We start from the raw sequence: 23,089 nt of genomic DNA, 5'->3' as shown, positions 1-23,089 counted from the left end.
CGATTGTAAGTGGAATTGTGTGTCGGTTTATAAAAATATCTTTTACTACTATTGAATGCCGATATTTTTAATGGATTTTTGGGTTGAGCTTGTTATAGGTCTATTGTTGACCTAATGCGTAGTTGATCAGTAGATTGGCATAGATATCAAGTTGAAAAATTTGGGGCTTTATTTTCTATTGAGAAAGACTTTTGAGCCCTTAGACGTTGTCCCGTCAGAAATTTAAGTGGCGAGTTTGTAACATCCTCATGGCGCATTATATTTCATACTACTAGGCACCAACATTTTCCAAAAAAATATTCAACTGTGTGCCAATAGAATGGGTAAAAAATCGTATAAAACAACATTATACATAATCACCAAAGGTAACTTCTATTTCAATAAAAACTTTTGCAAACAACACAGATATTACAAATTCCAATTTGCAAACACCACTTCACATTTAAAATTCCACTTAAATGGACTCAAGTCCTTGAAATATAATATAGCAATTTGAAATGAAGTTCGAATGTGAGAGTTAGAGGTGAACACGAACGGATTAGGGAGGATGTATAGAAGATCAACCCGACCCTATGGGTAGCGGGTTATCAAATTGCAAACCGAAATTGCCCAATTATGTTTATAAACCACCCAGTTCGGATTTATTAGGTAGTTGTTTGACGGACATGTTAACGGATGAGTTGGCGGGGGTTTAATGCTTCTTAGTTTTTGCACTGTTTTACTTTTTAGAAAATGGGCTATTACAAATAAACCCAAAGGTGGACAACTTACTCAAATCTAGGTTCGCCCTTAAATTTCTTTTACAAAAAAGTTTATACAGAGTCAAGGCTTGTGTAAATGACTAAAATATTCCATCACATTTTAATATACTTCAATTTCATCCCTTTAACTTAAATTTTATCAATTATTTAAATTTGACCCCAAAAATATTTTTCTATTTTGATCATCGCCGCCGTCGATTGCTGATCTTCCGTGTTGGCCTTTTTTTTTCTTGAAACCTTTATTCCGCCGCCTCCGCTGACTTTTTTTTTTTTTTTTTGGAAAACCTTTCTTTTTCAAAATATTTTGTGGCCCCGGTAAAAAAAAATAATATTAGTGTAGTTGGCAATAATATTAACTATATTATTGTTTAAAACAATAATATAGACAATATTATTGTTATATTACTATCTAACACATTAATATTAGGGGTTTTTATGATTAAGTCCCTGACCCACCATCTTTATTATTCCAGGTTCAACGGGTATATATCTTTCGCCAATAAGCCCATCTGTTTAATATGTATTATAAATAAATGCAAAATAAATGCATATGACAAAATTACCCAAACACTTTAAACTCAATTCCTAATTGTGACCCTAATTTAACTTGAATTTAATCAATTTTGACCACAAAAATCCAATTTTGACCTTTTTTTTTTTACTTTTTTTTTTTCTGCCGGTTTTCGGCGTTGACCGGCGGTCAACGCCGGTCTCCAACGATGACTTTTTTTTTTCCTGTCCGCTTTTTTCGCCTATCTCCGGCGTTAACTTATTTATTTATTTATTTTTTCCTTAAAAAATATATCCTTTTTTTTACGCCTGCTACTGAACGTTGACCGTAATTGTACTGTCATTAACAGTAATTATACTGTCACTAACAGTAATTGTATTGTCGTTGAAAGTACAATTATTCTCAACCACAACAATATTATTATTTTTTTGGATTTTTTTAATTTTGTTTGATTTGTTGAGAAGTCAACGGAATTATATTTCTGTCGTCAACGGTAAAATTACTGTAAACACAATAATATTACTGTCAACCACATCAATATTATTTTTTGTAAGCCTTTTTGTTTTGTTTGATTTGTTGACCAACGTAATAATATTTCTGTCTACTATTGTAATATTAAAATAAACACAATAATATTATTGTGGATGACAGTAATACTACTGTCAACCACATCAATATTAATTCTGTTGGCTTTTTATTATGTTTGCCTTTGTTGAACGGTCAACATGTTAATATTACTCTACTACACAATAACAATGATTTTTGTTATATTAATACTACTGTACTAGAGAGTAATATAACAATATTACTGTGTTAAACTGTAGTATAGTTAATATTATTGTGTTAGACAGTAATATAGTTAATATGACGGTCAACCACAACATTATTACTGTTTAAAACATGCAAAAAGATGTGGAAGAAAAGAAAAGGTCAACTAAGACCGGTGGTCTTTGGCGGCGACAGGTGAAAAAATTGTACTCAAAATTAAGTTTTGTTGGGTTAAAATTGAATAATTTGTGAAATTTGGGGTCAAATTGAGGTTAAATTGAATTAAATGACGAAATTGGAGAATATTAAAACGTGAGGGTGTACTTTAGTCTTTTACACACATTTGGATTATGTCTGAACTTTTTTGTAAAATAGTTTTTTGTTTAGACCCTTTTATGAATAAGTATCCCATGATAAATTATTTGTAACGTGGCCTTAATATTTACACTACAAAATTACTATTTGACATAATAAATTATTGTATAATACAATAATAATATTATGTTGTTTTAATAAAGTTAAACAAAATAAAACGCTAAAATATTTAATATTGTTGTGGTTGACGGTACTATTACTCTCAACCACAACAATAATATTGAGGTTGATAGTAATATGACTATTAACCCCAAAAATATTACATTAATACTAGACAGTAAGTAATATTTTACGTTGATCGGTCACAAAGCAAATAAAATAAAAAATTCAAAAAAAAAAAAATAATAATATTGATGTGGTTGATAGAAATAATAATGTACTTACAGTAATATTACTGTCAACCACAATTATATTATTATCTACGATCAACAGCGGGAGGAAAAAAAAGATTAAAAAAAAAAGTCAACGGCGCTGGAGACTAGCGGCGCAGAAAATAGCAGAAAAAAAAAAGTCAATGCCAGAGTCTGGGCGATGAGTTGGTTTTTGAAATCGAACCCCAACCCAACCCACACCATTCGAGTTTCCCAAGTATAGAAAAATACAAGAATATTCACAAGACGGAGAAAATGCAATAAATAAAACATGTATGAACAACAAATTGAACCAGAGATTTTCTGATAAGGGAAAATACAACAAATAGTTTCTGGTACCAATTACTCTTTTTTAAGGTTATAATTTAGTTGGACCTTCGATATTCATATTTTTTCATAAAACTAAATATTCGGAATTAAAATCGGATCGAGAATCGGAATTTCCAGTAATTTTATATACAATTCCGATTTCATTCCAGATAAATTCGGAAAATTTAAAAATCGAAACTTCAAAAATCAGAATGAAATTTACGGTTCCAAAAATTCGAATATTTTTGAATTAAAATTGACGGAATTCAGAAATTTTATTACGGTACCTCCCATGTATGTGGTCCTTTTGTAGTTAGAGGTTGGGCCTAGAGCTAATTGACCCAACAAAGAGCCCACATGTCAGGAAATGGGCATAGAATAGAACCCCGCAATCAATGCTACCTAAAACCATAGTCCGATGGGTGTATTTATCTGCTTGTAATAAATTCTACAAATTCATGAGAAACCCTTGATCAAATCTTAAAATCGAGTGTACTAGATTTACTTGTCGATTTATATGTTTAAATGTAATAAATTCTGCATGCATGCGTAACCGACACTCCATTGACTATATTATTTAGGATTCAATACACTTTGCACCTCTGAAATATAACTTATGTAACACTTAATCAAAAATCAATTAATTACTTTGAATTTTAAAATTTAAAATACGACAATAATCTTAATATATTTCCACTCTCATTGGATAGAATAATTAAAAGATAATTTAAATAGTTTATTAAAAATATTAATTGAAAAGTCAATGCAATATTATTTAAAATTTCAAATATTATATTTATTTGTTAGAATAAATAACATAACAATCTAATAACTATTGGATTATTAAAATTGAAAAGTAATTAAAATTAAATATTTGAAAAAAATATAAAAGATAATTATATTGTATAATAATGCATGAAAATATATTTTAAGAAATTAATGAACTATAAAATAATTAAGATCACAATTAATTATGTATTATTTTTTAAAATTTATTGATATGAATATATAATTCAATTAATTGGTCCAACAATAATTAGATGTATTCAAATACATTTTAAAATTTTGAAATATTGCATTTTTTAATAGATATTTTTAATAATATAATTTAATTATTCATTTTAGTTATTCCTCTCAATAAAAGAAAAAGAATTTAAGGTATTAAAACTTAACATACAAATTAAATTATGCTTGAGGGGTAAGTATTGTAAGTGATATTTTAAGGTTAATGTATTACATAGAGTATACTTTAGGGGTGTAAATTGTATTTATCCCTAACAATAATCTAATGCATATTGTTGTTGTATAATCCAGGTTGAAAGATATATAATCGTCGATCTCATGTTAAGTTGGCATTCATTTTGAGAGTTGACTTACATGAATCGCAACTTGAACGTTTTTAGCACATCAACCATTAACTAACCACTAAAAATGGATCAACTATTCTAATCAACCCATGATAGTTGAGTTGGTTGTTAGTTTGTAATATGTTAAAAGGTTGGTTTGTTGTTTAATATCGGCTGAAGTGACCTATATGGCCAATGTATAAGATAAGAGAGGATAGTAAACTGGAACTGAAGGGAAGCCCAAGGAGAAGAACAAAAGATCTACAAAAAAGGAATGCCTCCCCGCATTAGCACTCCGACAATCAAGTCAATTGAGATTTTTTAGAAAGAGAATATATCAATTGAGAAAAGTATTGTAATAATCATAACTTGCCTTTCTTGAGCCTCAAAGCTGTTATTTATACATGTCCAATGAATGAAGTGTTGGGGCCTTCCTCCTCTTTTGCCCATAGTCCCACATAGGGGTGACGTGGCTCCTCTGAGCCGTTTGTCTACTGGAGGCGAGCCCTCTTTAAGTGCTGCAATCCGGACTAGCCTATGAGAAGGGACCTTGTTTATGGGAGGAGAGGTCGCCCTTCTTTGGGTCTCACGTGGGCATTCTTCTCGTGTATACCTCTGTAGGCTTTCTGCCTATGACATCCGCAAAATGTTGTCACGTTTGTCAGTCGGCCTCTACTACGTGGGAAAGGCTCATGGGACGGGGAATGGGATGTCCTATCACGGGCTTTGTCGTGGGTCGTGTTTAATGTAGTTTTTATTTTTTCTTTTTCCTATAAATTTTATTTATTATTTTCTCTAATTTAACCGACCCACAACGCTGCTTGTCAAAACCCAACCCGTATATTGTGGATCGACAAATGTTTCCAAAATTTACAAAAGTCGATTCGTGAGTTAGGTTGGTTACTAGCTCAATAATCAACCAACCCAACATAAATTGTCCTACTTATTGCGATATAATTTTATAATATCCATTTTGCCCAATTTAACCTTTAATGTAATATTCACTTGCCGGCCAAAAAAATAATAAAAGAAATTGAACGCAAGTGGAAGTAGCAAGTGGCCAATAATTCTTCAGTTGGATATGAATAAGTAGGGGTGGATTCGGTACGGTTGCCAAACATTTAGCTCAATACCGTGTACCTACCGTACATTGCGGTATTGAAAAATTTCATACCGTTACCGTACCAAAAGGTTCGGTATACCAATGTTCGGTATACCGTTATTTTCGGTACGGTACAATCGGTACGTGGTATTCTACCGTACTTGGCGATGCATCAAAGATTAAAGAACAAATGACTTAAATCTATATATATATATATATATATATATATATATATATATATATATATATATATATATATTTCTAGTTACTCTTGTATGAGTTATATCTTATTTTCTAAGAAGGTTCGGTGTATAATCAGAATAATTAACATAATTTTCTTCATTGAAACAAGAACATATACCATGATAATGTAAATGTTGTTTAATGGAACAACTAGGTATTTGTTAGGAACTTGATTGTACTTAATAATTATTACATACAATAAATACTTTACTAATGCTATACATACATGTAGGTAAAAGAATAAAATATTCATACATCATATACAACAAAAATTAGTTGGCTATAAGAAACATAAAAGACAATTTAGTAGAACATATATGTTGAATTACAAAATTCAACTTTGTAGAAAAAGAAAAAAAAAAAAACAAATACACTACACTACCACTAACTTAAGGAAAAAATAATTGATGACATTTATAAGCTTCAAAGTAAACAAAATAGAATTACAAAAAATAATATCGAAAAAAATATATTAATCGGATTAAAATATAAATTGCGGTACGGTACGGTATTACCGTGGTATTAGAAATACAATACCAATACCGTACCATATTGTAATGGTATGGTACTAATACCGTACCGTAGACAATGGTAACCGTTGTTTCGGTAATTTTTCGGTAATCCGTGGTTGGTATACCATGGTATATGGTAATCGGTATTTTTTTTCCAGCCCTATGAATAAGATATAAATGGAACATAATATCAATCATTGAGGAACAACAGTACCCCTCTTATTCTTACTACAATATTCAGAACAAATTCATGCATTAAATTCGGTTCATGTAACCTTGTCGATTTTTAAAAAGTAATTATGCACAAGTCTCTTATAAAGGATGTCATTTGAGCTATGTAATACAGAAACTTCAATATCTTCATGTTTTCGTGTTTCGAATACGTATCGCGTCCGATACTTAAGGATACATGCCGGATACTTTATGGGTCATTTTGCAATTTTAAAAAAATTAGAAACATGTTTGAATAGTAAAATTTCACTTTGTTTTGTTGTTGTTGTTATCCTAATTATTTACGATTCCCCAAACTTCAGTATCCCAATTTTGGGATATGCCGTTTCCAAGTAATTTCTCATTTTCCCATATCACTGTTTCTGTGTCCGTGCTACATAACATGTGAGATATATCTGTTTTAGGATTCACGTATACCATGATCTTGGATTTCCTTTAATTTCATTTTATCAAATAGAAAAACTTAATAACACCCTCTCATTTATATTGCTATATAGACAAAATTCCTTTTTTTTTTTTTCTAAAAAAAAATTATTTTTTAGAATCAAAATATATGAATCGTGACGACTGACCATGATTTTGATTAACACTTAAGCTCCCATGGCGTATCGAAAATTTATAAAATCGCATCATACAAAATTATTTTGCACACACTTTTATGTGTATGCATGGTTGTGTATAAATTTATTATGTAATGCCACACGGTGGACTAATATAATGTAGTATCTAAGATACCGATGTACATTATAATCTTAACATGGAAAAATATTTATATATATACCCACATAATTAATAACAAAAAAAAAAAAATTTAAATCTGGATGCCCTCAATGCTATTAAATGATACATTTCACTAACAACTTAAGCTTTTGGTTGAGATGGTCATTCAACATGGTATCAGAGTCAGGTCAAATGAAAGGTCCTGAGTTCGAATCCCACAGCCACCCATGTAAAAATATTTCAAGTGCAAGGCTTCAAATGTAATTCGCCTGCACTTGAAGAGGCGTATTGGAGATATTAATATTAAATAATACATTTCACTAATAGGTTAAGCTTTTGGTGGTTGAGATGTCATTCAACAAATGCAAAGCCACCAGAGTTGTTTCGTCAACATTAAAAAACATTCATAAGGAAAAATAAATAAATAAATAAAAAGGAAGAGAGAGAGTAAATTAATCACCACTCACTAGGTGTAGGGCATTTCCCCATACCCACCAGACAAGTCACCTGTTGGATGTTTTTTTTGTTTTTGAAATCAGGTCAACGGAAGAACATGTGGATGAATGGACACGTGGAATTCGTGAGCTCCATAAAATAAAGTCCACGTGGACTCAGGCAGAACTACCGGACACGTCAGCAAGGGGCGGTGTTTGTTAGTCTGTCACCGTCGCATTAGCTGCTTTTGTCCCCCCACCAATCACCTCATCTTCTTATCGCTCCTCCTCGTTTCTGTCTCAATAATTTATCCTCTCAAAGGCTAAATATTTTTGTGAAACATGTAGAAATATTGGAGTTTTTTTTTTTTTTTTTTTAATCATACATACATACATCTAACATTTTGTAAAATATACTCTCTCCGTTTTTAAATAGATGTCGTTTTTCACCTTCGCACAAATCTTAAGAATCTCAATAAATATGTCTTGATTTTAGGAAAATATATATTGATGGACCGAAATACCCTTGTTTATTAATTAATACAGGAAGAGTGCTACAGAGTTAATAAGGGTAAAATTAAAAAATAAACAATTAATGCAGCATGACAGATAATATGGAACAAAATAAATTCTCAAAAGAGACAGATATTATGGAACAGAGGGAATATTTAAATTAAATATTTTGTAAAATACATCTAACAGTTTGTAAAATACATTTAAATATGTTGTAAATAATATGGAACATGTGTCTTTCTAATTCAACCACTTTAAGGTATCTCAGCCTCTCACAAGTCTTAATTTCCACTTAATCTCATTATGTGGGTAAGAGATAACTTTCATATAACTCCCACATATAATTTATCTTTGTAACTTCTAGTGGTTATATCACCTATATAAATGAGAAAAAACCTTTCCTCATCAAACCACCATAATTATCTCTCTACGAATTATCTCTCTTATTTTGTTACTTTCTCTATATTTCGATTCTCGTTATTTACGTTCTTATATATTTTCACAATCATCAAATCAAAGAGCTAGATTTAACAGGTCGTTATATTTTACAACACATTATCAGTGTGAGCTGCTCGCATTCATTCGTTCCATGATGATCGATCTTGATAATATGACAAATGTTGGGTAATGTCCTTTATATAATTAGTGCTATTAAAATCACTTAATATTTCTTGTAGAAATTTTCTATGAACATGTTTAATTATCAAGGTAACTCCTATATATTTCTTTGTACCAGGGTGAAATGATCATTGATGACATATTCACTTACAGTAACTACAAAATTTATATCGATTGATGAGATAAAACATCGATCACTTGATAAGTGTAATCAAATGGATGATGGCCTAAATGAGAAGAAAACTCATCTCATAACTCAACGAAAGAAATGATATTGAGAGCCGGAAGACTAATCTCATAACTCAAGGAAAAAAATGAGATTGGGAGCTAGAATGCTAATCTCATATAATACACAAGTAAAAAAATGAGATTAGAAGTCAGAAAACTTATCTCATAGCTCAATGAAATAAATGAGATTGAGAGTTAGAAGACTCGTCTCATAGTATAATGAGTTATGACAAAATGGGGTTGGGAGCTCTAAGACTCATCTCATTGCTCAATGATTTCCTCAGGGACTTGAGATTGACTTTAAATAGATATACTCTATCTTGCTGATGAATTTTATTATATTTACGTATCAAGTTAGTTTAGTTGTATTTTAGAAAGTAACTATTTATTTAAAGGGTGTTTTCACAACGTAGCTATATGGAGATCTAGATACAAGTATTTATATGAATGTCCCGAAAGGACTTCGATTTTTTGAAGCAATTAGTTCCAGACGATGGAATAGTGAATACGATCTCCATTAGGGTGTGACAGTCACTTTGTGGCTTGAAACGTTATGGAAGAGTGGATGATAATAACCTAAGTGCATGTTTGCTGGGAAGATAATGTGAGAACAATAATGATTTTTGATTGTTCCTATTACTATAGTTTATGTCGAGAACATGAACTTGACTGGAACTGTTGAAGAAGTCAAGAACAACTCAAATCTTGAAATTTGAGTTCAAGATCAAAGATCTAGAGAAAACAAATTTATTGTCTCAATTGACTTGAAATTTATAATGTTGACTAGATTTTGATAAATTAAATGAATTAAATCCAGAAGATGTTAAGATGCTTTAATGCAATCAAAGTGAAACTATTGAGTAACACATATGGAAACTAGATTGCTCGAATGATTCATTTCATCTCGTGGAGAAGGACAAGGAAATGTTAGCACCTGAAGTGGCATGCGTAAGTGCAATGTGTCTATTATTGTATTAACTCCACTTACTCAATATGATCTGGCGTTTTCGATAAATTTATCACGTAGACTTAGCTCACCTCACAGACACATCGTATGCATCACTAAATAATCAAAGCTAGTGGGTTATACTAACACTGACGATAAGTCATATCCACATAAAATTCGTTCCCAAAATCTATGGTTTAGTATTGGGCATATAGTTATGTCTGGAATGTCGGTGAAATGTATCTTAGTTGTCATCTAGTTGAATCATGCAGAAAGTTTAGCTTCATCGGGTAGTGCATGAATGCACATATTCGAGATTCATATGAATTAATTAACACAAAAGATGTTACAAGATTGTATTCGATGGTAATGTAGAATGCATTGAGTACATGAAGACAGTCTTCATTAATGTGACAACACCAAGCACATAGCTCTGAGGTTTTCTTCAATGAACAACAACAAGAGTTCAACAAATAATGATCCAACTTATCATAAATAAGAATCATTATGCTGACTTATTTACTAGGTGTTTTTTTGCTAAAGTCACTTTTGAAAATCATTTTAAGGCTATCAACTTGCATATATTATCCGAGTTTCGCTACCTTGTAGACATGGGGGAATTAACTGGAAGGGGAACACCGTGTAGGTACTTCGTATCCAGAAGATACCAATGCACCACGTTGTACTCTTTTTTCTTTGTGCAAGGTTTATTTTTCACTGGATTTTCGTTACTCGCCAAGGTTTTAACGAGGCAACATATGTTGATTGAAAAGATTGTGTGCTGTACTCTTTTTCCTAACCGATGTTTTTTCCACTGAATTTTTATTATTATGAAGGTTTTAAGGAGACAACACAAAAGGAATAATAGTGGTTTGATAGGAAGCCCCAATGGGGTGTTATAAATAATGTGGAACATGGATCTTCTTAACTTAACTACTTTGAAGTTTCTCAACCTCTCACTACTATTGACTTCCCACTTCTTAATCTCATAATGTGTGTAGGAAATAACTTCCTTATAACCCCTAATTTCTCTTTGTAACTTTTGGTGGTTACTACCTATATAAATTAGAAAAACCCCCTCCCTATCGAACCACCATAATTGCCTCTCTACGAATTGTCTCTCTTGTGTTGTTACTTTCTCTGTATTTTTATTCTAATTATTTACGTTCTTATGTATTTCCACAATCGTCAAACTAAATAGCCAGATTAAATATGTCATTTTACAACACGTTATCAGCACGGGGTGCTCGTAGTGATCGAGGAAAACATATCTTTTGTGGCACGTGGATGCTTGAAGAACTTGTGATTCGGATTTGTTCGTTCAACATGAAATGTATTTAATTTACAAATAAAGTTAGCAAATTCTAGGGGTGGTAGCCGGGCTATGTGAGCCGAGCCTTGGTAGGCTCAAACTCAAATACCATCAGATTTTACGACTAGAAACTTAAACTCACATACTATGGAATTTGTTTTTGTAGGCTCAAACTCAATCAGCACATATGTTATTTAGGTTCCGTGTATAAATCGAACCCAAATTAAACTTATACTGTGAAATGATAAATTTAATAAATATTAGAATTGTTTATTTAGTTAGAGTTTATTAGGGTTGAGCTCAAACTCGACTCACAAACATTCCGATTTTATAAAATGGCTCAAATTCAACCATATTCACAATTATTTAAGTTCGACTTATATAAAATCAAGTCGAGTCATCGGGCTTCAGCTGGCCCGGTTCAATTGTCGATCCTAGCAAATCCCAACCATTGGAGGTTGTTTGTGATACTACTTTATCAAGATTTTTTTTGTTTTATAATCCATATTCGAGGATGTTTGTGAGATATATATATATATATATATATATATATATATATATATATATATATATATATATATATATATATATATATATATATATATATATATATATATATATATATATATTTTGAAAATTAGCTATTCAAACACATTGGTAGGTGTACTTACATATCCATTGTATTAAATGCAGTAGGTACATGTGCAATTACATTGCACGTCTAGGTTGATCTCTAACTTGTTTTAAACCAAAGGGAAATAATAAAATCAATAAAAATTTGTGCTTCACCATACATACAACTCATATATATTATTACCATGAATTAGGTATATTTTGTCCTTTGATTTTGTTGGTGCTTAGTTCCAAGGTTGTTCAAAGAGAGACAGACAAACTCTCCACTTCTCCACACTATCTTCTAATTTCAAACTATTTTGTCTATATATATTTTTTACAAATTTCAAGAAAATGGAAACCCTCATTCTCTGAGGACAGTTCTTTTATGTTCCCCTATAACTATCATTCTCAAACCCCATTATTATTAATTAACCCCATTATTTAATTAAACCTTTTTATGTAGAAATCTCTAATCATTTTTTTAGTGACACTTTTTGCAAGAAGACAAACAAATAGCAACCAAAAAGTGAGAGTTGAAACATAAAAATACAACTCCATGTGGCATTTAATGTGATGCCAACAAGAATTAAAATGGGCCCTTATGTTTTTTTTTCTTTTATTGTTTTTCTTTAGTATATTGTGTGTATGTGTGAGATGATATATATATATCAGCAAGACCACTTCTTCTATTAATAACTCAAACAAGTTTCATATTCCATTCTCATAAATTCTGTCTCTATTTTTATTGTCGTCCCATAAAATTATAATTGTTCTTTAATTTCTATTACACAAACAAGCAGTTGTAATAATGTGGAAATGGATGCTCATGTTTTTGCTACTCTTGTCGATTCTTATTCGTGAAGCTCAAGGTACGTCGTCCGAGAATAAGGTTTACTGCATTCAACGCTATTCGTTTGAATTGTAAAAAAAAATAAAAAAAATAATCGTATTATTTTTATTATTCGATTTTTTTTTTACAATACCCTCCCCTAAAAGCTGGCAGTACAAGGGGTTGTGTGCTAAAAAAAATGTATCATATGTAGATTTTCGCTAATATTAACAACGCGGGAGTTTTTAAACAATTCAAAATAACACAAGATTTTCAATTTTCTCACAATTTATTCTCCGAAAATACTAATAATCAAGTATTTCTTTTAATTTATGCTATACACTTTTTAATTACATTCATGATATTTTGTTTAATTTATTTACTTTTCTTGCAGGTATAAGGATGAGTAAAGGATCTGCAGCAGTCAGGCAGCACACCATCAATGTAAGAATGATTTTATTTAATTTGATTGGATCAAATTTATTCTCATATAATTAAATTAAACAAAATATTATAAATATAATTAAATTTATTAATTTTTTTTTTCTATTGAACAGGAAGTTGTTCATGGGAAAATAAACCTTAATGAAGGAGTAAATAAGTCATCAGGTAAGAAGAAGAGAAAATTATCTAGGGCACAAAAGGGATCCCACCATTTGTTTCCAAGATTCCATGAAGATTACTACGGACCAAGAATTCACAGACCTAAGCACCATTAATAATCACTCTTTAATTATTAATTAGATTAACTTAATTACCCTTCTTAATTTCAGACAGTTCAATTAGTTTATCATTTTTGAGGTTTCATTACAGCTAGCACAAATATCATAACCATTCAATTTTTGTAGTATGATTCTTTTACTTATTAGCCAGTGGTCCACGACGAGTACGTACCGCGATTCGTCCCGTTTGTTCGAGTTGTAACTTTCGTTTGGTCACACTGAAAGAAACACAAAGTTATAAAAAAAATGTGTTAGATATTTTTTACTTGTTTAATTAATTACCGTTTTAATCAGACACATGTATATATAATTGTTTGCAGGATGGATTAGAAAACTAATTACAAAGATCCCTATCTCTAGAACATCCGCCATTTCTAAGGTTGGTTACAATATAATTAATACATGCATGATTAGGCTAATTAATGTGCATTAATTAATATTTTCTTGAATTTTAAAGATTCAAATTAAATAAAAAAAAAAAAAAAAAAAAAAAAAAAAAAAAACTTAACATGATTTTTCACGGTTAATGTACAGAATGACGGGAATGCAGAAAGCAAAGCTCGACCGGAATCGAAAGACTCTTCGATTAACGAAAATGTAGGAAGAAAAGAAGAAAATAGTCTCTCCGTTAATTCGTCGTCGAAAACGTACAAGGAAATTGTCGACATAGCTGGGATGGATTACTCACTAGCAAGAAGAAAGTCTCCAGTACATAATTAATTAGACTAAAATAAAAAAATAAAAAATAAAAAATAAAAAATAAAAAATAAAAAATAAAAAAATAAAAATAAAAAGAAGGAGAAAAGGGAATAGAATGTTGGACAGCATTACAGGAATGCTGCCACTAATTAAGAAGATTTTGTACATACATATTATTATTAATAGTTTCATGATTCTTAGATCATTAATTATGTTCAAATCATAAGCACTCATTAATGAAGTGCGTATTAGTTAATTAATTAGTAGCCTTTTTAATGTAAAATATAGTAGAATATTAGTGTTAAGGAAGTACAGCAACAGCAGTACTGTAATGGATATGTATAATATATGTTTCTACTTGTCTTTATTCTATTTTCTTTGTTGTGAAACATGTGTTTTAATTTGTTTGCGCCCCACATTTGTGCATCAAGAGTTCTTCCCACCTAATCCTTGTCTAAATCGGATGAAGTGGATTCCAAGTTTATTAGGAGAGAATACTTAGCCTGTAGCATTAAAAAAGAATTAATAGGGTGAATTTGAGTTGGAATCATGGAATGGAGTTTCACTATAAATCAGTTCACCTTTTAATTTATTTCAAATAAATTCACAAAAACATGAATTTCCAAAATAATCCTACATATTTATATTTGAAATAAGCTCAACCCAATCCATTTCCATTCCATCCCACCCCGCCCACCAGGTCCAGGTCCAGTCAGATCCGATCCTTTTAGTTTTTGGGCGACAGTAATCTGGGTCGTTTGATTTTCGGTTAGTTAACTCAACATTAGTTAACTTTAATATTAGTTGTCACTCCATTTTTTTTCTTTTATCTTTTTTTTTTCTTTTAATTTTTTTCGGTGGTGGGTCATTGAAGCTCTGTGATATGTCTAATTGAGTCAGCCCAATAAGCTTACAATCCCCCTATCTAATGGGTCATGAACTCGATTTAGAAGAACACTATTACGAAAGCCCAATCACCTTCAAATAAGGTTTGGGCCCAACAAATTAATCTCAGCCCAATCGACTAGGTATAAATAACGATTTAATTCATTTATTAAAGGTACGCCCTGTTATCCGAACAATTCGACAATTAGTATCCTCTCAATTATTTCTACTATCCACACGTCTGACTAGAGCGTCGGAGGGGTTTTCGCCGGATCAACCCCCGGCCTAGTTCACGTGTTCTCTGTTAGCATGTATCTCAGGACCATCTAGCACGTGAGCAGTGATCCACTTTGCTCTCCCAGCTCCTTATATCTCAACTACTTAAGGTGATCTAACTTTTAGCATCATCATAATGGTGTCGTTTGTGGGAAGGCATACAAGATCACGTAGCGCGCATGATGTCCCTGAGTCTTCTACTCGGAGATAACGTGACAATGCTAACAACTTCCCACTTCGCGGAGGTTCTGGCTTGCCACTTCCTCCTCGCAATCAGGATCCACCTTGTGTTGTTCAGATAAATCCCCCGCAGGATCCACCACTCCCCGCTCCTCGAACGGTTGAGATAACCGAAGAGGCCCACCAACACATGATTGCGGAAGCTTCAGCTCGTGCTGTCACTGAAGCAGTGGCATAATACATTGCCACAACGGGAGTTAACGCTCCCCTTGCAGCTCCACCCCTGGCACAACGAACTCCACCACCACCAGATAATGCATCCACCTCAGACTTTAGGTCTTGGATGCAACAATCCAGCCATCGCCATGATGCACAAATTGGGCGATAAGACCCACGTTCACATTGAAGAGGCAACGCCTCTCGCCAACGAGCTCCTCTACATAATTGTGGAGGTGATGAAATTCGTTTAAATCACCTTCCTCACATAGGTAATCCTATTGGTGGAAGGAAAATACCTACAATAAGGCGCATTCCCTTCACTGTCGCAATACTCAATGAGATACTACCCCAAAGGGTAAAGATCTCGAGTCTGCCGCAGTTCGATGGAACTAGTGACCACATGAGCACCTTGAAAAGTTCTACGCCATGGCAGATCTATATGGCCCAACTGATGCGGCGATGTGCAAGATGTTCCGCGCAACCCTCTCCGAACGAGCATTGAGCTGGTTAAATCCCTTGCCCACTGGGTCAATTGAAGCTTTCTCCCAACTGACGAATCGCTTCACCAACCATTTTGCTATCATCAAAGAGTACGCTAAGACTCCTGCGTACCTCTTCACTATCACCCTGAGAGAGGGCGAAACCCTCCGCGACTACATTCAACGATTTGTAGAAGCAGCTCAGGAAGTTCCTGATGTGGGTGGAAGCATGCTCTCTGGAATCATTAAACAAAACATGAAGCAAGGTTGATTCAAGGAATCTATCGCAGGAAGACCTCCAGCCACTCTGGAGGAGTTATTAAGTCGCGTTGGGAAACACGTGCGCACCAAAGACGCTTCGACCCTCGCTCCTCCCAAGAGGAAAAAGAGATGAATCTCACTTCGGCACCCGGCGACGAGATGACCGACGAAAATCGTCGACTTCCCATGGGTGATTATCTCTTTCTACATCCCTGGACTTCCAATGATGTCAATGACACTTGGAGCCTCTGGAGCCCATAACATAGTTAGTGATCGTATCATCCTAAATTGGGGGGCTATCCTACCCTAAGGATGATGCATCCCCTCACCTCTCTACATCAATTAGACGAAACACCTACATCATCTTCTTAGTAAAAGTTTAGTTATTTCGAGCGATTCGCTCGCTGCATGTTTATCTCCCTTCGCCTCAAGGTAGGCTTGTGACATTCACATTTTCAATCATTGAATAAAGCAAGTTTTTTCCCTTACTCTCGGAGTTATTGCTCTTTCACTCTACACAGTTATTAGCACAAGTCAAAATTAACCCTGAGAACTTTTAGAGATGTTATGATGATCTATATAGACTGGCCAACTTGATTTCATAAACTTTTCTACTTGTATTCATCGGGTCCTACATTTAAAACGTGGTCACGGTCCTAACATACTTATGACCCATGAGGTCTAACAAGGGGCGCGATCCCCATAAAAAAATCTTGAGAGACTGATCTCCTCATCAAGTACATCACGCACAAATGCTAAATATAAATATACAAGAAACGCGTCAAACCAATCATAATGTCAAACAATATCAACACCAAACGAAGTAGTAGTGGGCATACCATCTACTCCAAGCAGTGGCGGATGAAAGAAGGGGCAGGGGGGCAGCCGCCCCTCCAAAAAAAAAAAAAATCGTACTAATTTTTTAATTCTTTTTTTTTAAGATGTAGATCTTGGCCCCACCAGACTTTTTGTATTTCTTTTGAGAATTGGCTCACCACCAAATGTAGTATGGTGTTATAGAAAAACGATTTGTTTTTTCCTCTTTCTCTTTTTCAGAGAATTAAATATAATAAAAAATCATAAAAGTCAATATATTAGACAAAAATTCCTTTCTTCTCACTCTGAAAGTCTCCATTCTCTCTTTCTCAAAGGAAAAAAACATTCAAAGTTCAAATTCATCCTCTTTTTATCAAGTAATATTAATTTTCATCTTCTCTCTTATGTATTTTTCCCCTTACTCTTTTTGAGATGTATATTAATGTTAGGGTTTTAAATATTTTGTTTTATAAAAAATAAGTGATTACTTATTATGTTTTATGATACATGTTTAAGGGTTCTACCTTTCGGAGCTCGTGTTCTACTAAGCTAAGCATGGCTGCTTCAAGGCGCTTGGCCCAAGCTCGCGCAATCGGTCCTCTTGGCACATGTAGCTCGTCCAAATCATCAACTCCTTGATCTAGCGTGGCACTACCTCGCGTAATTGGCTAGATCCTATCAGCGTCCTTCCTAGCAGGAACGCCATGCTCCGTTGCCTCTTCCTCGTGCTTGTTTTCTGCCTTCTGAAGCCCATCCCAATAGTATTCTTCCGAATCTCTCTGCTCGCCAGCAACTTGTCCCACCTGATCTCTCAAAGGGAATTTCATTGTTAGGTAATGGGTGGAAGTTATGACTCGGAAGCGGTTCAGTGTTGGATGTCCTAGATTGACGTTGTAGCTAGGGGGAGCACTCAGAACCAAGTTGGCGGTGTGCGTTTGTGTAAACGGCTTGGTCCCTAGAGTGATTTGGAGCGAGATCTCGCCCCTTGCTTCCATCAGCTTCTCCTGTGAATCCGTAGGTGGGGGTTGCGATAGGAGTGACTCTCACTCCGAGCTTTATTTTTTCCAAGCAGTCGGCATATATGACGTCAACAGAGCTTCTGATGTCTACCAAGACTCGGGACACCTCGTATCCCACGATGTGCGCCGTGATGACGAGCACGTCATTATGGGGATGTCTTCTCGACCATCCTTCTCACTAAACCGCATGGGCGGAGAGTCCATTGGGCCAGACACTTGTTCCACCCTCGGAGATGTCCCTGCTACCAGTCTAGCGTACGCCTTTCTTTTCCGGTTGGAGTTCCCCCTTTGGCCGGCCCATGATCATCTGTATGTGCCCATTTCATGCTTCATTTTCTTACCAAGCATCGGTTTCGTTTCCTTTCCTCTGTCTGTCTCTGTCCCTTCTAACAAGGTGTTGCAACATGTCGCTCTTGACCAACCTTTCCAGCTCATCATGTAAGTGTCGGCAGTCGTCTGTGATGTGCGCGTACTCATTGTAGATATGGCAATGCCCACCAGTGCTCGGGCTCCTTCAGGACCTCTTCGCCCGCGTGGATGGCCATTTGACCTTGGGGTCATTTTTAACATCCTGTCGTATTTGCGCTGCGAGCTAGTTAAGACGGTCTAGTGGTGGAAGCGCGGGCCTGGCCCAGTTCGTCTCTCCGATGCCCCAAGAGCTCTTCGGCCGTACGAGGTGGCCTCCGTGGCTTGGCTGACAAGGGGCGAGCCTCTCTCTTTCTGGGCACCTCGGCATGCTCAGCCTCTTTTGCACCTCGGCCTGCTCAGCCTCTTTCATGCTGATGTACCTCTCCACCCTTTTTAGGAGTTCGTCATAGGTGGTTGGGGTTTCTTGGCTAACCACCTGAACAACTCACTGTCCTTTAGCCTATGCATTAGGGCGTTAGTTTGGATGTCTTGTGAGAGGCACGTGACATCTAGGGTGGCGTTCGTGAACCTCCTGACATAATTTCTCAAGGGCTCGTTCCGCTCCTGCCGGGTCATGAACAAGGTGAGAGACGATTTCTTCTGCTTCTTTGAGATGACGAAGTGGTCTAAGAGCATCGAGGTGAACTCTTCAAAGCTATGGATCACTCAGTCGGGCAGTTGGTTATACCACAACTAAGTGAACCCCTTCAAGGTGGTCGCAAAAGCGAGGCATTTTATGTCGCCCGAGTAGCCATGCAAATTGGCGGTGCTCCTGAATTTACAAACATGTGCCCAAAGATCCATGGTCCCATCATATATAAAAGGGACCGCAATGTATACGGCCGATATGGTTTAGTCGGGGTGGGGTGGTCCTCTCCCCTCCTTGTTCCCTGTGTCGTCGGTTTGGTCGGTTTCTCCCATTCGTGCCTCTAAGTTTTCTGTCTGGACTTTATCAGCCATTTGGACTAATCTCAACGTGCAAAACTCAGGGATAATATGATTCCCACAGTTGGTACTCATTTATACCTGCCTTCTAGGTGAGGTCAATGTCGTAAAAAGCGGAAATCGGGTTGGATGCGATTAGGTACCGATTCACTATTAATCGGTGCGGCGGTGATTAATCGGCGATAAATTGAAAATAAATAGATTTTAAAATATAATATAATATATTTCTAGATATTATTTATAAATATTCAAAAAAATATATAAAAAGATATTTAAACATATTTATATCTCCATCATGCATATATCCTAATAACATAATAAACGTTTAGTAATAATAAGATCATAATACAATAAAAATCCTTATAAAATATAAATAAAAAGGCAATTTTTTTGAATTTAAATTTATTCTTGAACATTCCAAGCATATATCATTAGGTTCTTTAACAATTACAGTTAACATAACAAAATAAAACATAAACTCATATTTTTATTAAAATCCCAACTTTTATTTTGAAATAAAATACAAAAAAAAAAAAAAAAAAAACCTAATTTTTTACCGATTTATGTCCCCAAAAATTGACCCGCCTTCAAGGTTTGACCGCCTCAGACCACCTCACAGGCCAAAACCCAATTTTTCAAACATTTACACCAAAATCGTAAAGGTTTGGGACCACCTCCACCTCGGAGACCGATTAATCGACCGCCTTGGCCGATTTTTAGAACACTGGGTGAGGTGGTGGAGTCCTCTCTCGCTTTTGGCCATACCCGCGTGGGGGTGATGTGACCTCCCTGGGCTATTTGTCTGCCAATGCCAAGGCCGTGCTTTGTGCCGCGAGTTTCCTCGGCCGTGTAAGATGAGGGCTCGTGCTTCGAGAATGGAGCTCGCTATTGAGGCTGCCCCGCTCTTGGATCCCACGTTGGTGGTCTTCATGTCTTAGTCATTGCAGGCTTTCTGCTTTTAACCTCAAAGATAGTCCCATCTATTAGCCGTATATCCCACATAGGGGAAGCTGATGGGGCGAGTAGCGGCCAATCGCATCATGGGCCTTTGGCTTATATCATTTGGGCTTCTCACTGGGCTTTCTACTTAATTGGGTCGGAATCCAAATTATATACTAGAACTAGGATGTAACTCTGATCCAAATTAACACTTTTGAAAAGAAAAAAAAAACATTTTTTGCTCAGAAGAAGAAACTAATTCTAGTGTTGTTCAAAAAAAATTAGAAAAATCGAAAACTATTTGGATCGATAAAAATTACTCTATAATCGGATTTATTTGAAGGGAATCACCAAAGTTCTCACGATTCCAGTTTTTAGGTGTACCTATAATAAAAAGTCATAATATTATAAGTGTAATTTTCGGAAAAGTAATTGTAATTTCGGAAACTAAAATCGAATTTAAAAATTGAATCTCATACGTATTCCAATTATGTTTAAAAAAGATATAAAAAATTAAAAAAAAAAAAAAAAAAAAAAAACAAGAAACAGACATTTAAACTTTCAAAGTCTCTATGAAACAAAATCAGAATATTTCGAAGTTTTCCTTCCAATTTCTACCTCCAATTACACCCAATAGAATATTTTAAGAAACAGAAGAAAAAAAAAATAAAAATAAAGAAGAAGGCATAATCTTAGATAACATTTCTAATGTGACACCAAAAAAAAAAAAAAAAAAAATTAATAAAAAAACAAAAAGGACAAGTAAAAGGAAAAAAAGGGAACGAACAAACACCTCTTGTTCTTCTTCTGCACCAAAAATGACTTCAGTTATACTACGACATCTTTATCCACTTTCTTGTCCACTCAAACAATATTGTTCATTTCAAACCCCCAAATCTTACTCCGAATTCCATTTTTCTTCCTCTGAATTCTTTCATTCCAAACAGTCCCTAAGGCAAGTTTCTGTTTCTGTGTCATTCAATCCATCCGGGAACTTGGACCTCTCTCTCTACGACGAAGACCAAGGTACATACATTATCATTATTATCTTTACAATTAATTATTTTTATTTACTTTTTTAGCAGCTGCAGCTATAATTTAAGGTTTAAAGGAGTAGTACTTGTTTTTGTGTACTACCAACAGATGCAGGGAAACCAGCTCCACCAATGCCTCCAAAGGAAGGCCGCTACGAAGTAGTCATCGACAACGACATCATTGCTCGTCTCGATTTATCCCCTTTTCATTCCGCAACCGGAATAACCTCCTCAAACTCGGGTATGAATTGTTCACCGAATATATTGAATTAGATTAAAGGGGAAATTAGAGGTACGTACTTTCCCGATTCCCGAGCCAAGCCTAAATAACTTACGTACAAACTCCTGTTGTATTGGTAATTACAAATACTCGCCAGAGCTATTTCTCCGGTTTACAATTAAACCCTTACGGAGCTATATGAGCAATGGAATTTGGATGATTTCAAAGAATATTCATTATGAATTTTCAAATTCACCCCTAGCCGAGGGTAATGTAACATGTAATATTTTGTCTTACCTCATGGCTACACGTAATTTACCCATATTTTATTTGTTTAATAAAAAGGGTAATTTAGAAAATTCATTCATTCCGTTAGGGTTTGTAAAAAGGGTTGTTAGTTTCAGGATTTTTGTAACTACCAATACCGCGCAGGAGTTTATAAGTTATTTAGTTCTACCTGAGGGGTGCCCGTAATTTACCCTAGCTTAAATCACATGGATAAATATAAATAAAGCTATACTATTATTGGATGAACAATATTATTAATGGATTGTAGTGAAGCCGAAGGAGTTATTGGAGCGCACGATCGGATTTACGATAAATTACCGTAGAGAAGACGAGAACGATCCACGAGAACTATCGGAATATCCAGATATAAGGCTGTGGTTTGTTAGAGTGGATGCTATGTACCCATGGCTCCCTGTGGTGTTGGACTGGAGAGCAGGGGAGCTTGCACGTTATGCTGCCATGCTTGTACCTCACCAGGTATATATCTATAGAGATATATATATCTACTTGATTCATAATTTTATTCAATTAAAAACATATATCTAAAAAAATAAAATAAAAAATGGTTTTCGACAGATGAGTATGCGAATGGGGGTTGTTTTCAACCCGGAGGCGCTGGAGTTGTTTGTGGTGCAGAAAGTGTTTGTAGTGTACAAATGGTTGAAGGAGAACGATATTCCGATGCCTCGATTGAAGGCTAAAGACATGGCCCGGATGCTTGGATTTGGAATCGGAGACGACCTCTTTGATTTGATAGACAAAGTATAGCATATTCAGACAAGCTTCTTCACTTGGTAATAATTAATCTGATTCTTGAATTTAAATTGTCCCTTCCATCAATAATTTTATACAATATCACGAGAGTGATAAGAACTCGTATCTTTTTAATAACGTCGATTTTTGTAATATTTTGGAATAGAGTGTATATCGAAATGTCATAAAATCATTTTAGTAA

The 23,089-nt window shown here is 34.5% G+C and overlaps 2 protein-coding genes across 2 annotated transcripts; both read left to right on the top strand.

The window, feature by feature from the left end:
• Positions 1 to 12,564: 12,564 nt before the first annotated feature.
• On the top strand, positions 12,565 to 14,532 carry LOC105971521 (uncharacterized). The gene is made up of 5 exons (XM_012996373.2): positions 12,565 to 12,784; positions 13,139 to 13,188; positions 13,302 to 13,353; positions 13,787 to 13,845; positions 14,001 to 14,532. The coding sequence occupies exons 1-5, from the start codon at positions 12,724 to 12,726 to the stop codon at positions 14,184 to 14,186; spliced, it is 408 nt and encodes a 135-aa protein (XP_012851827.2). The 5' UTR covers positions 12,565 to 12,723; the 3' UTR covers positions 14,187 to 14,532.
• Positions 14,533 to 21,337: 6,805 nt separating this feature from the next.
• Positions 21,338 to 23,089, top strand: LOC105971556 (protein CHLORORESPIRATORY REDUCTION 6, chloroplastic). Its single transcript, XM_012996409.2, has 4 exons — positions 21,338 to 21,618; positions 21,736 to 21,867; positions 22,403 to 22,611; positions 22,711 to 23,089. The coding sequence occupies exons 1-4, from the start codon at positions 21,411 to 21,413 to the stop codon at positions 22,900 to 22,902; spliced, it is 741 nt and encodes a 246-aa protein (XP_012851863.2). The 5' UTR covers positions 21,338 to 21,410; the 3' UTR covers positions 22,903 to 23,089.

This window comes from Erythranthe guttata, chromosome 10 (assembly GCF_056151865.1).
Source record: "Erythranthe guttata isolate IM_541 chromosome 10, IM_541, whole genome shotgun sequence".
In the NCBI taxonomy this organism is placed as follows: Eukaryota; Viridiplantae; Streptophyta; class Magnoliopsida; order Lamiales; family Phrymaceae; genus Erythranthe; species Erythranthe guttata.
The sequence above is the reverse complement of the archived record's forward strand: the minus strand, read 5'-3'. Positions and strand labels throughout refer to the sequence as shown.

Coding starts and splice junctions, on each gene's coding strand:
- LOC105971556 (XM_012996409.2), top strand. CDS start 21,411: ATGACTTCAGTTATACTACGACATCTTTATCCACTTTCTTGTCCACTC. Junction 21,868..22,402: donor AATAACCTCCTCAAACTCGG/GTATGAATTGTT, acceptor AATGGATTGTAG/TGAAGCCGAAGGAGTTATTG. Junction 22,612..22,710: donor CCATGCTTGTACCTCACCAG/GTATATATCTAT, acceptor GGTTTTCGACAG/ATGAGTATGCGAATGGGGGT.
- LOC105971521 (XM_012996373.2), top strand. CDS start 12,724: ATGTGGAAATGGATGCTCATGTTTTTGCTACTCTTGTCGATTCTTATT. Junction 13,189..13,301: donor TCAGGCAGCACACCATCAAT/GTAAGAATGATT, acceptor TCTATTGAACAG/GAAGTTGTTCATGGGAAAAT. Junction 13,846..14,000: donor GAACATCCGCCATTTCTAAG/GTTGGTTACAAT, acceptor GTTAATGTACAG/AATGACGGGAATGCAGAAAG.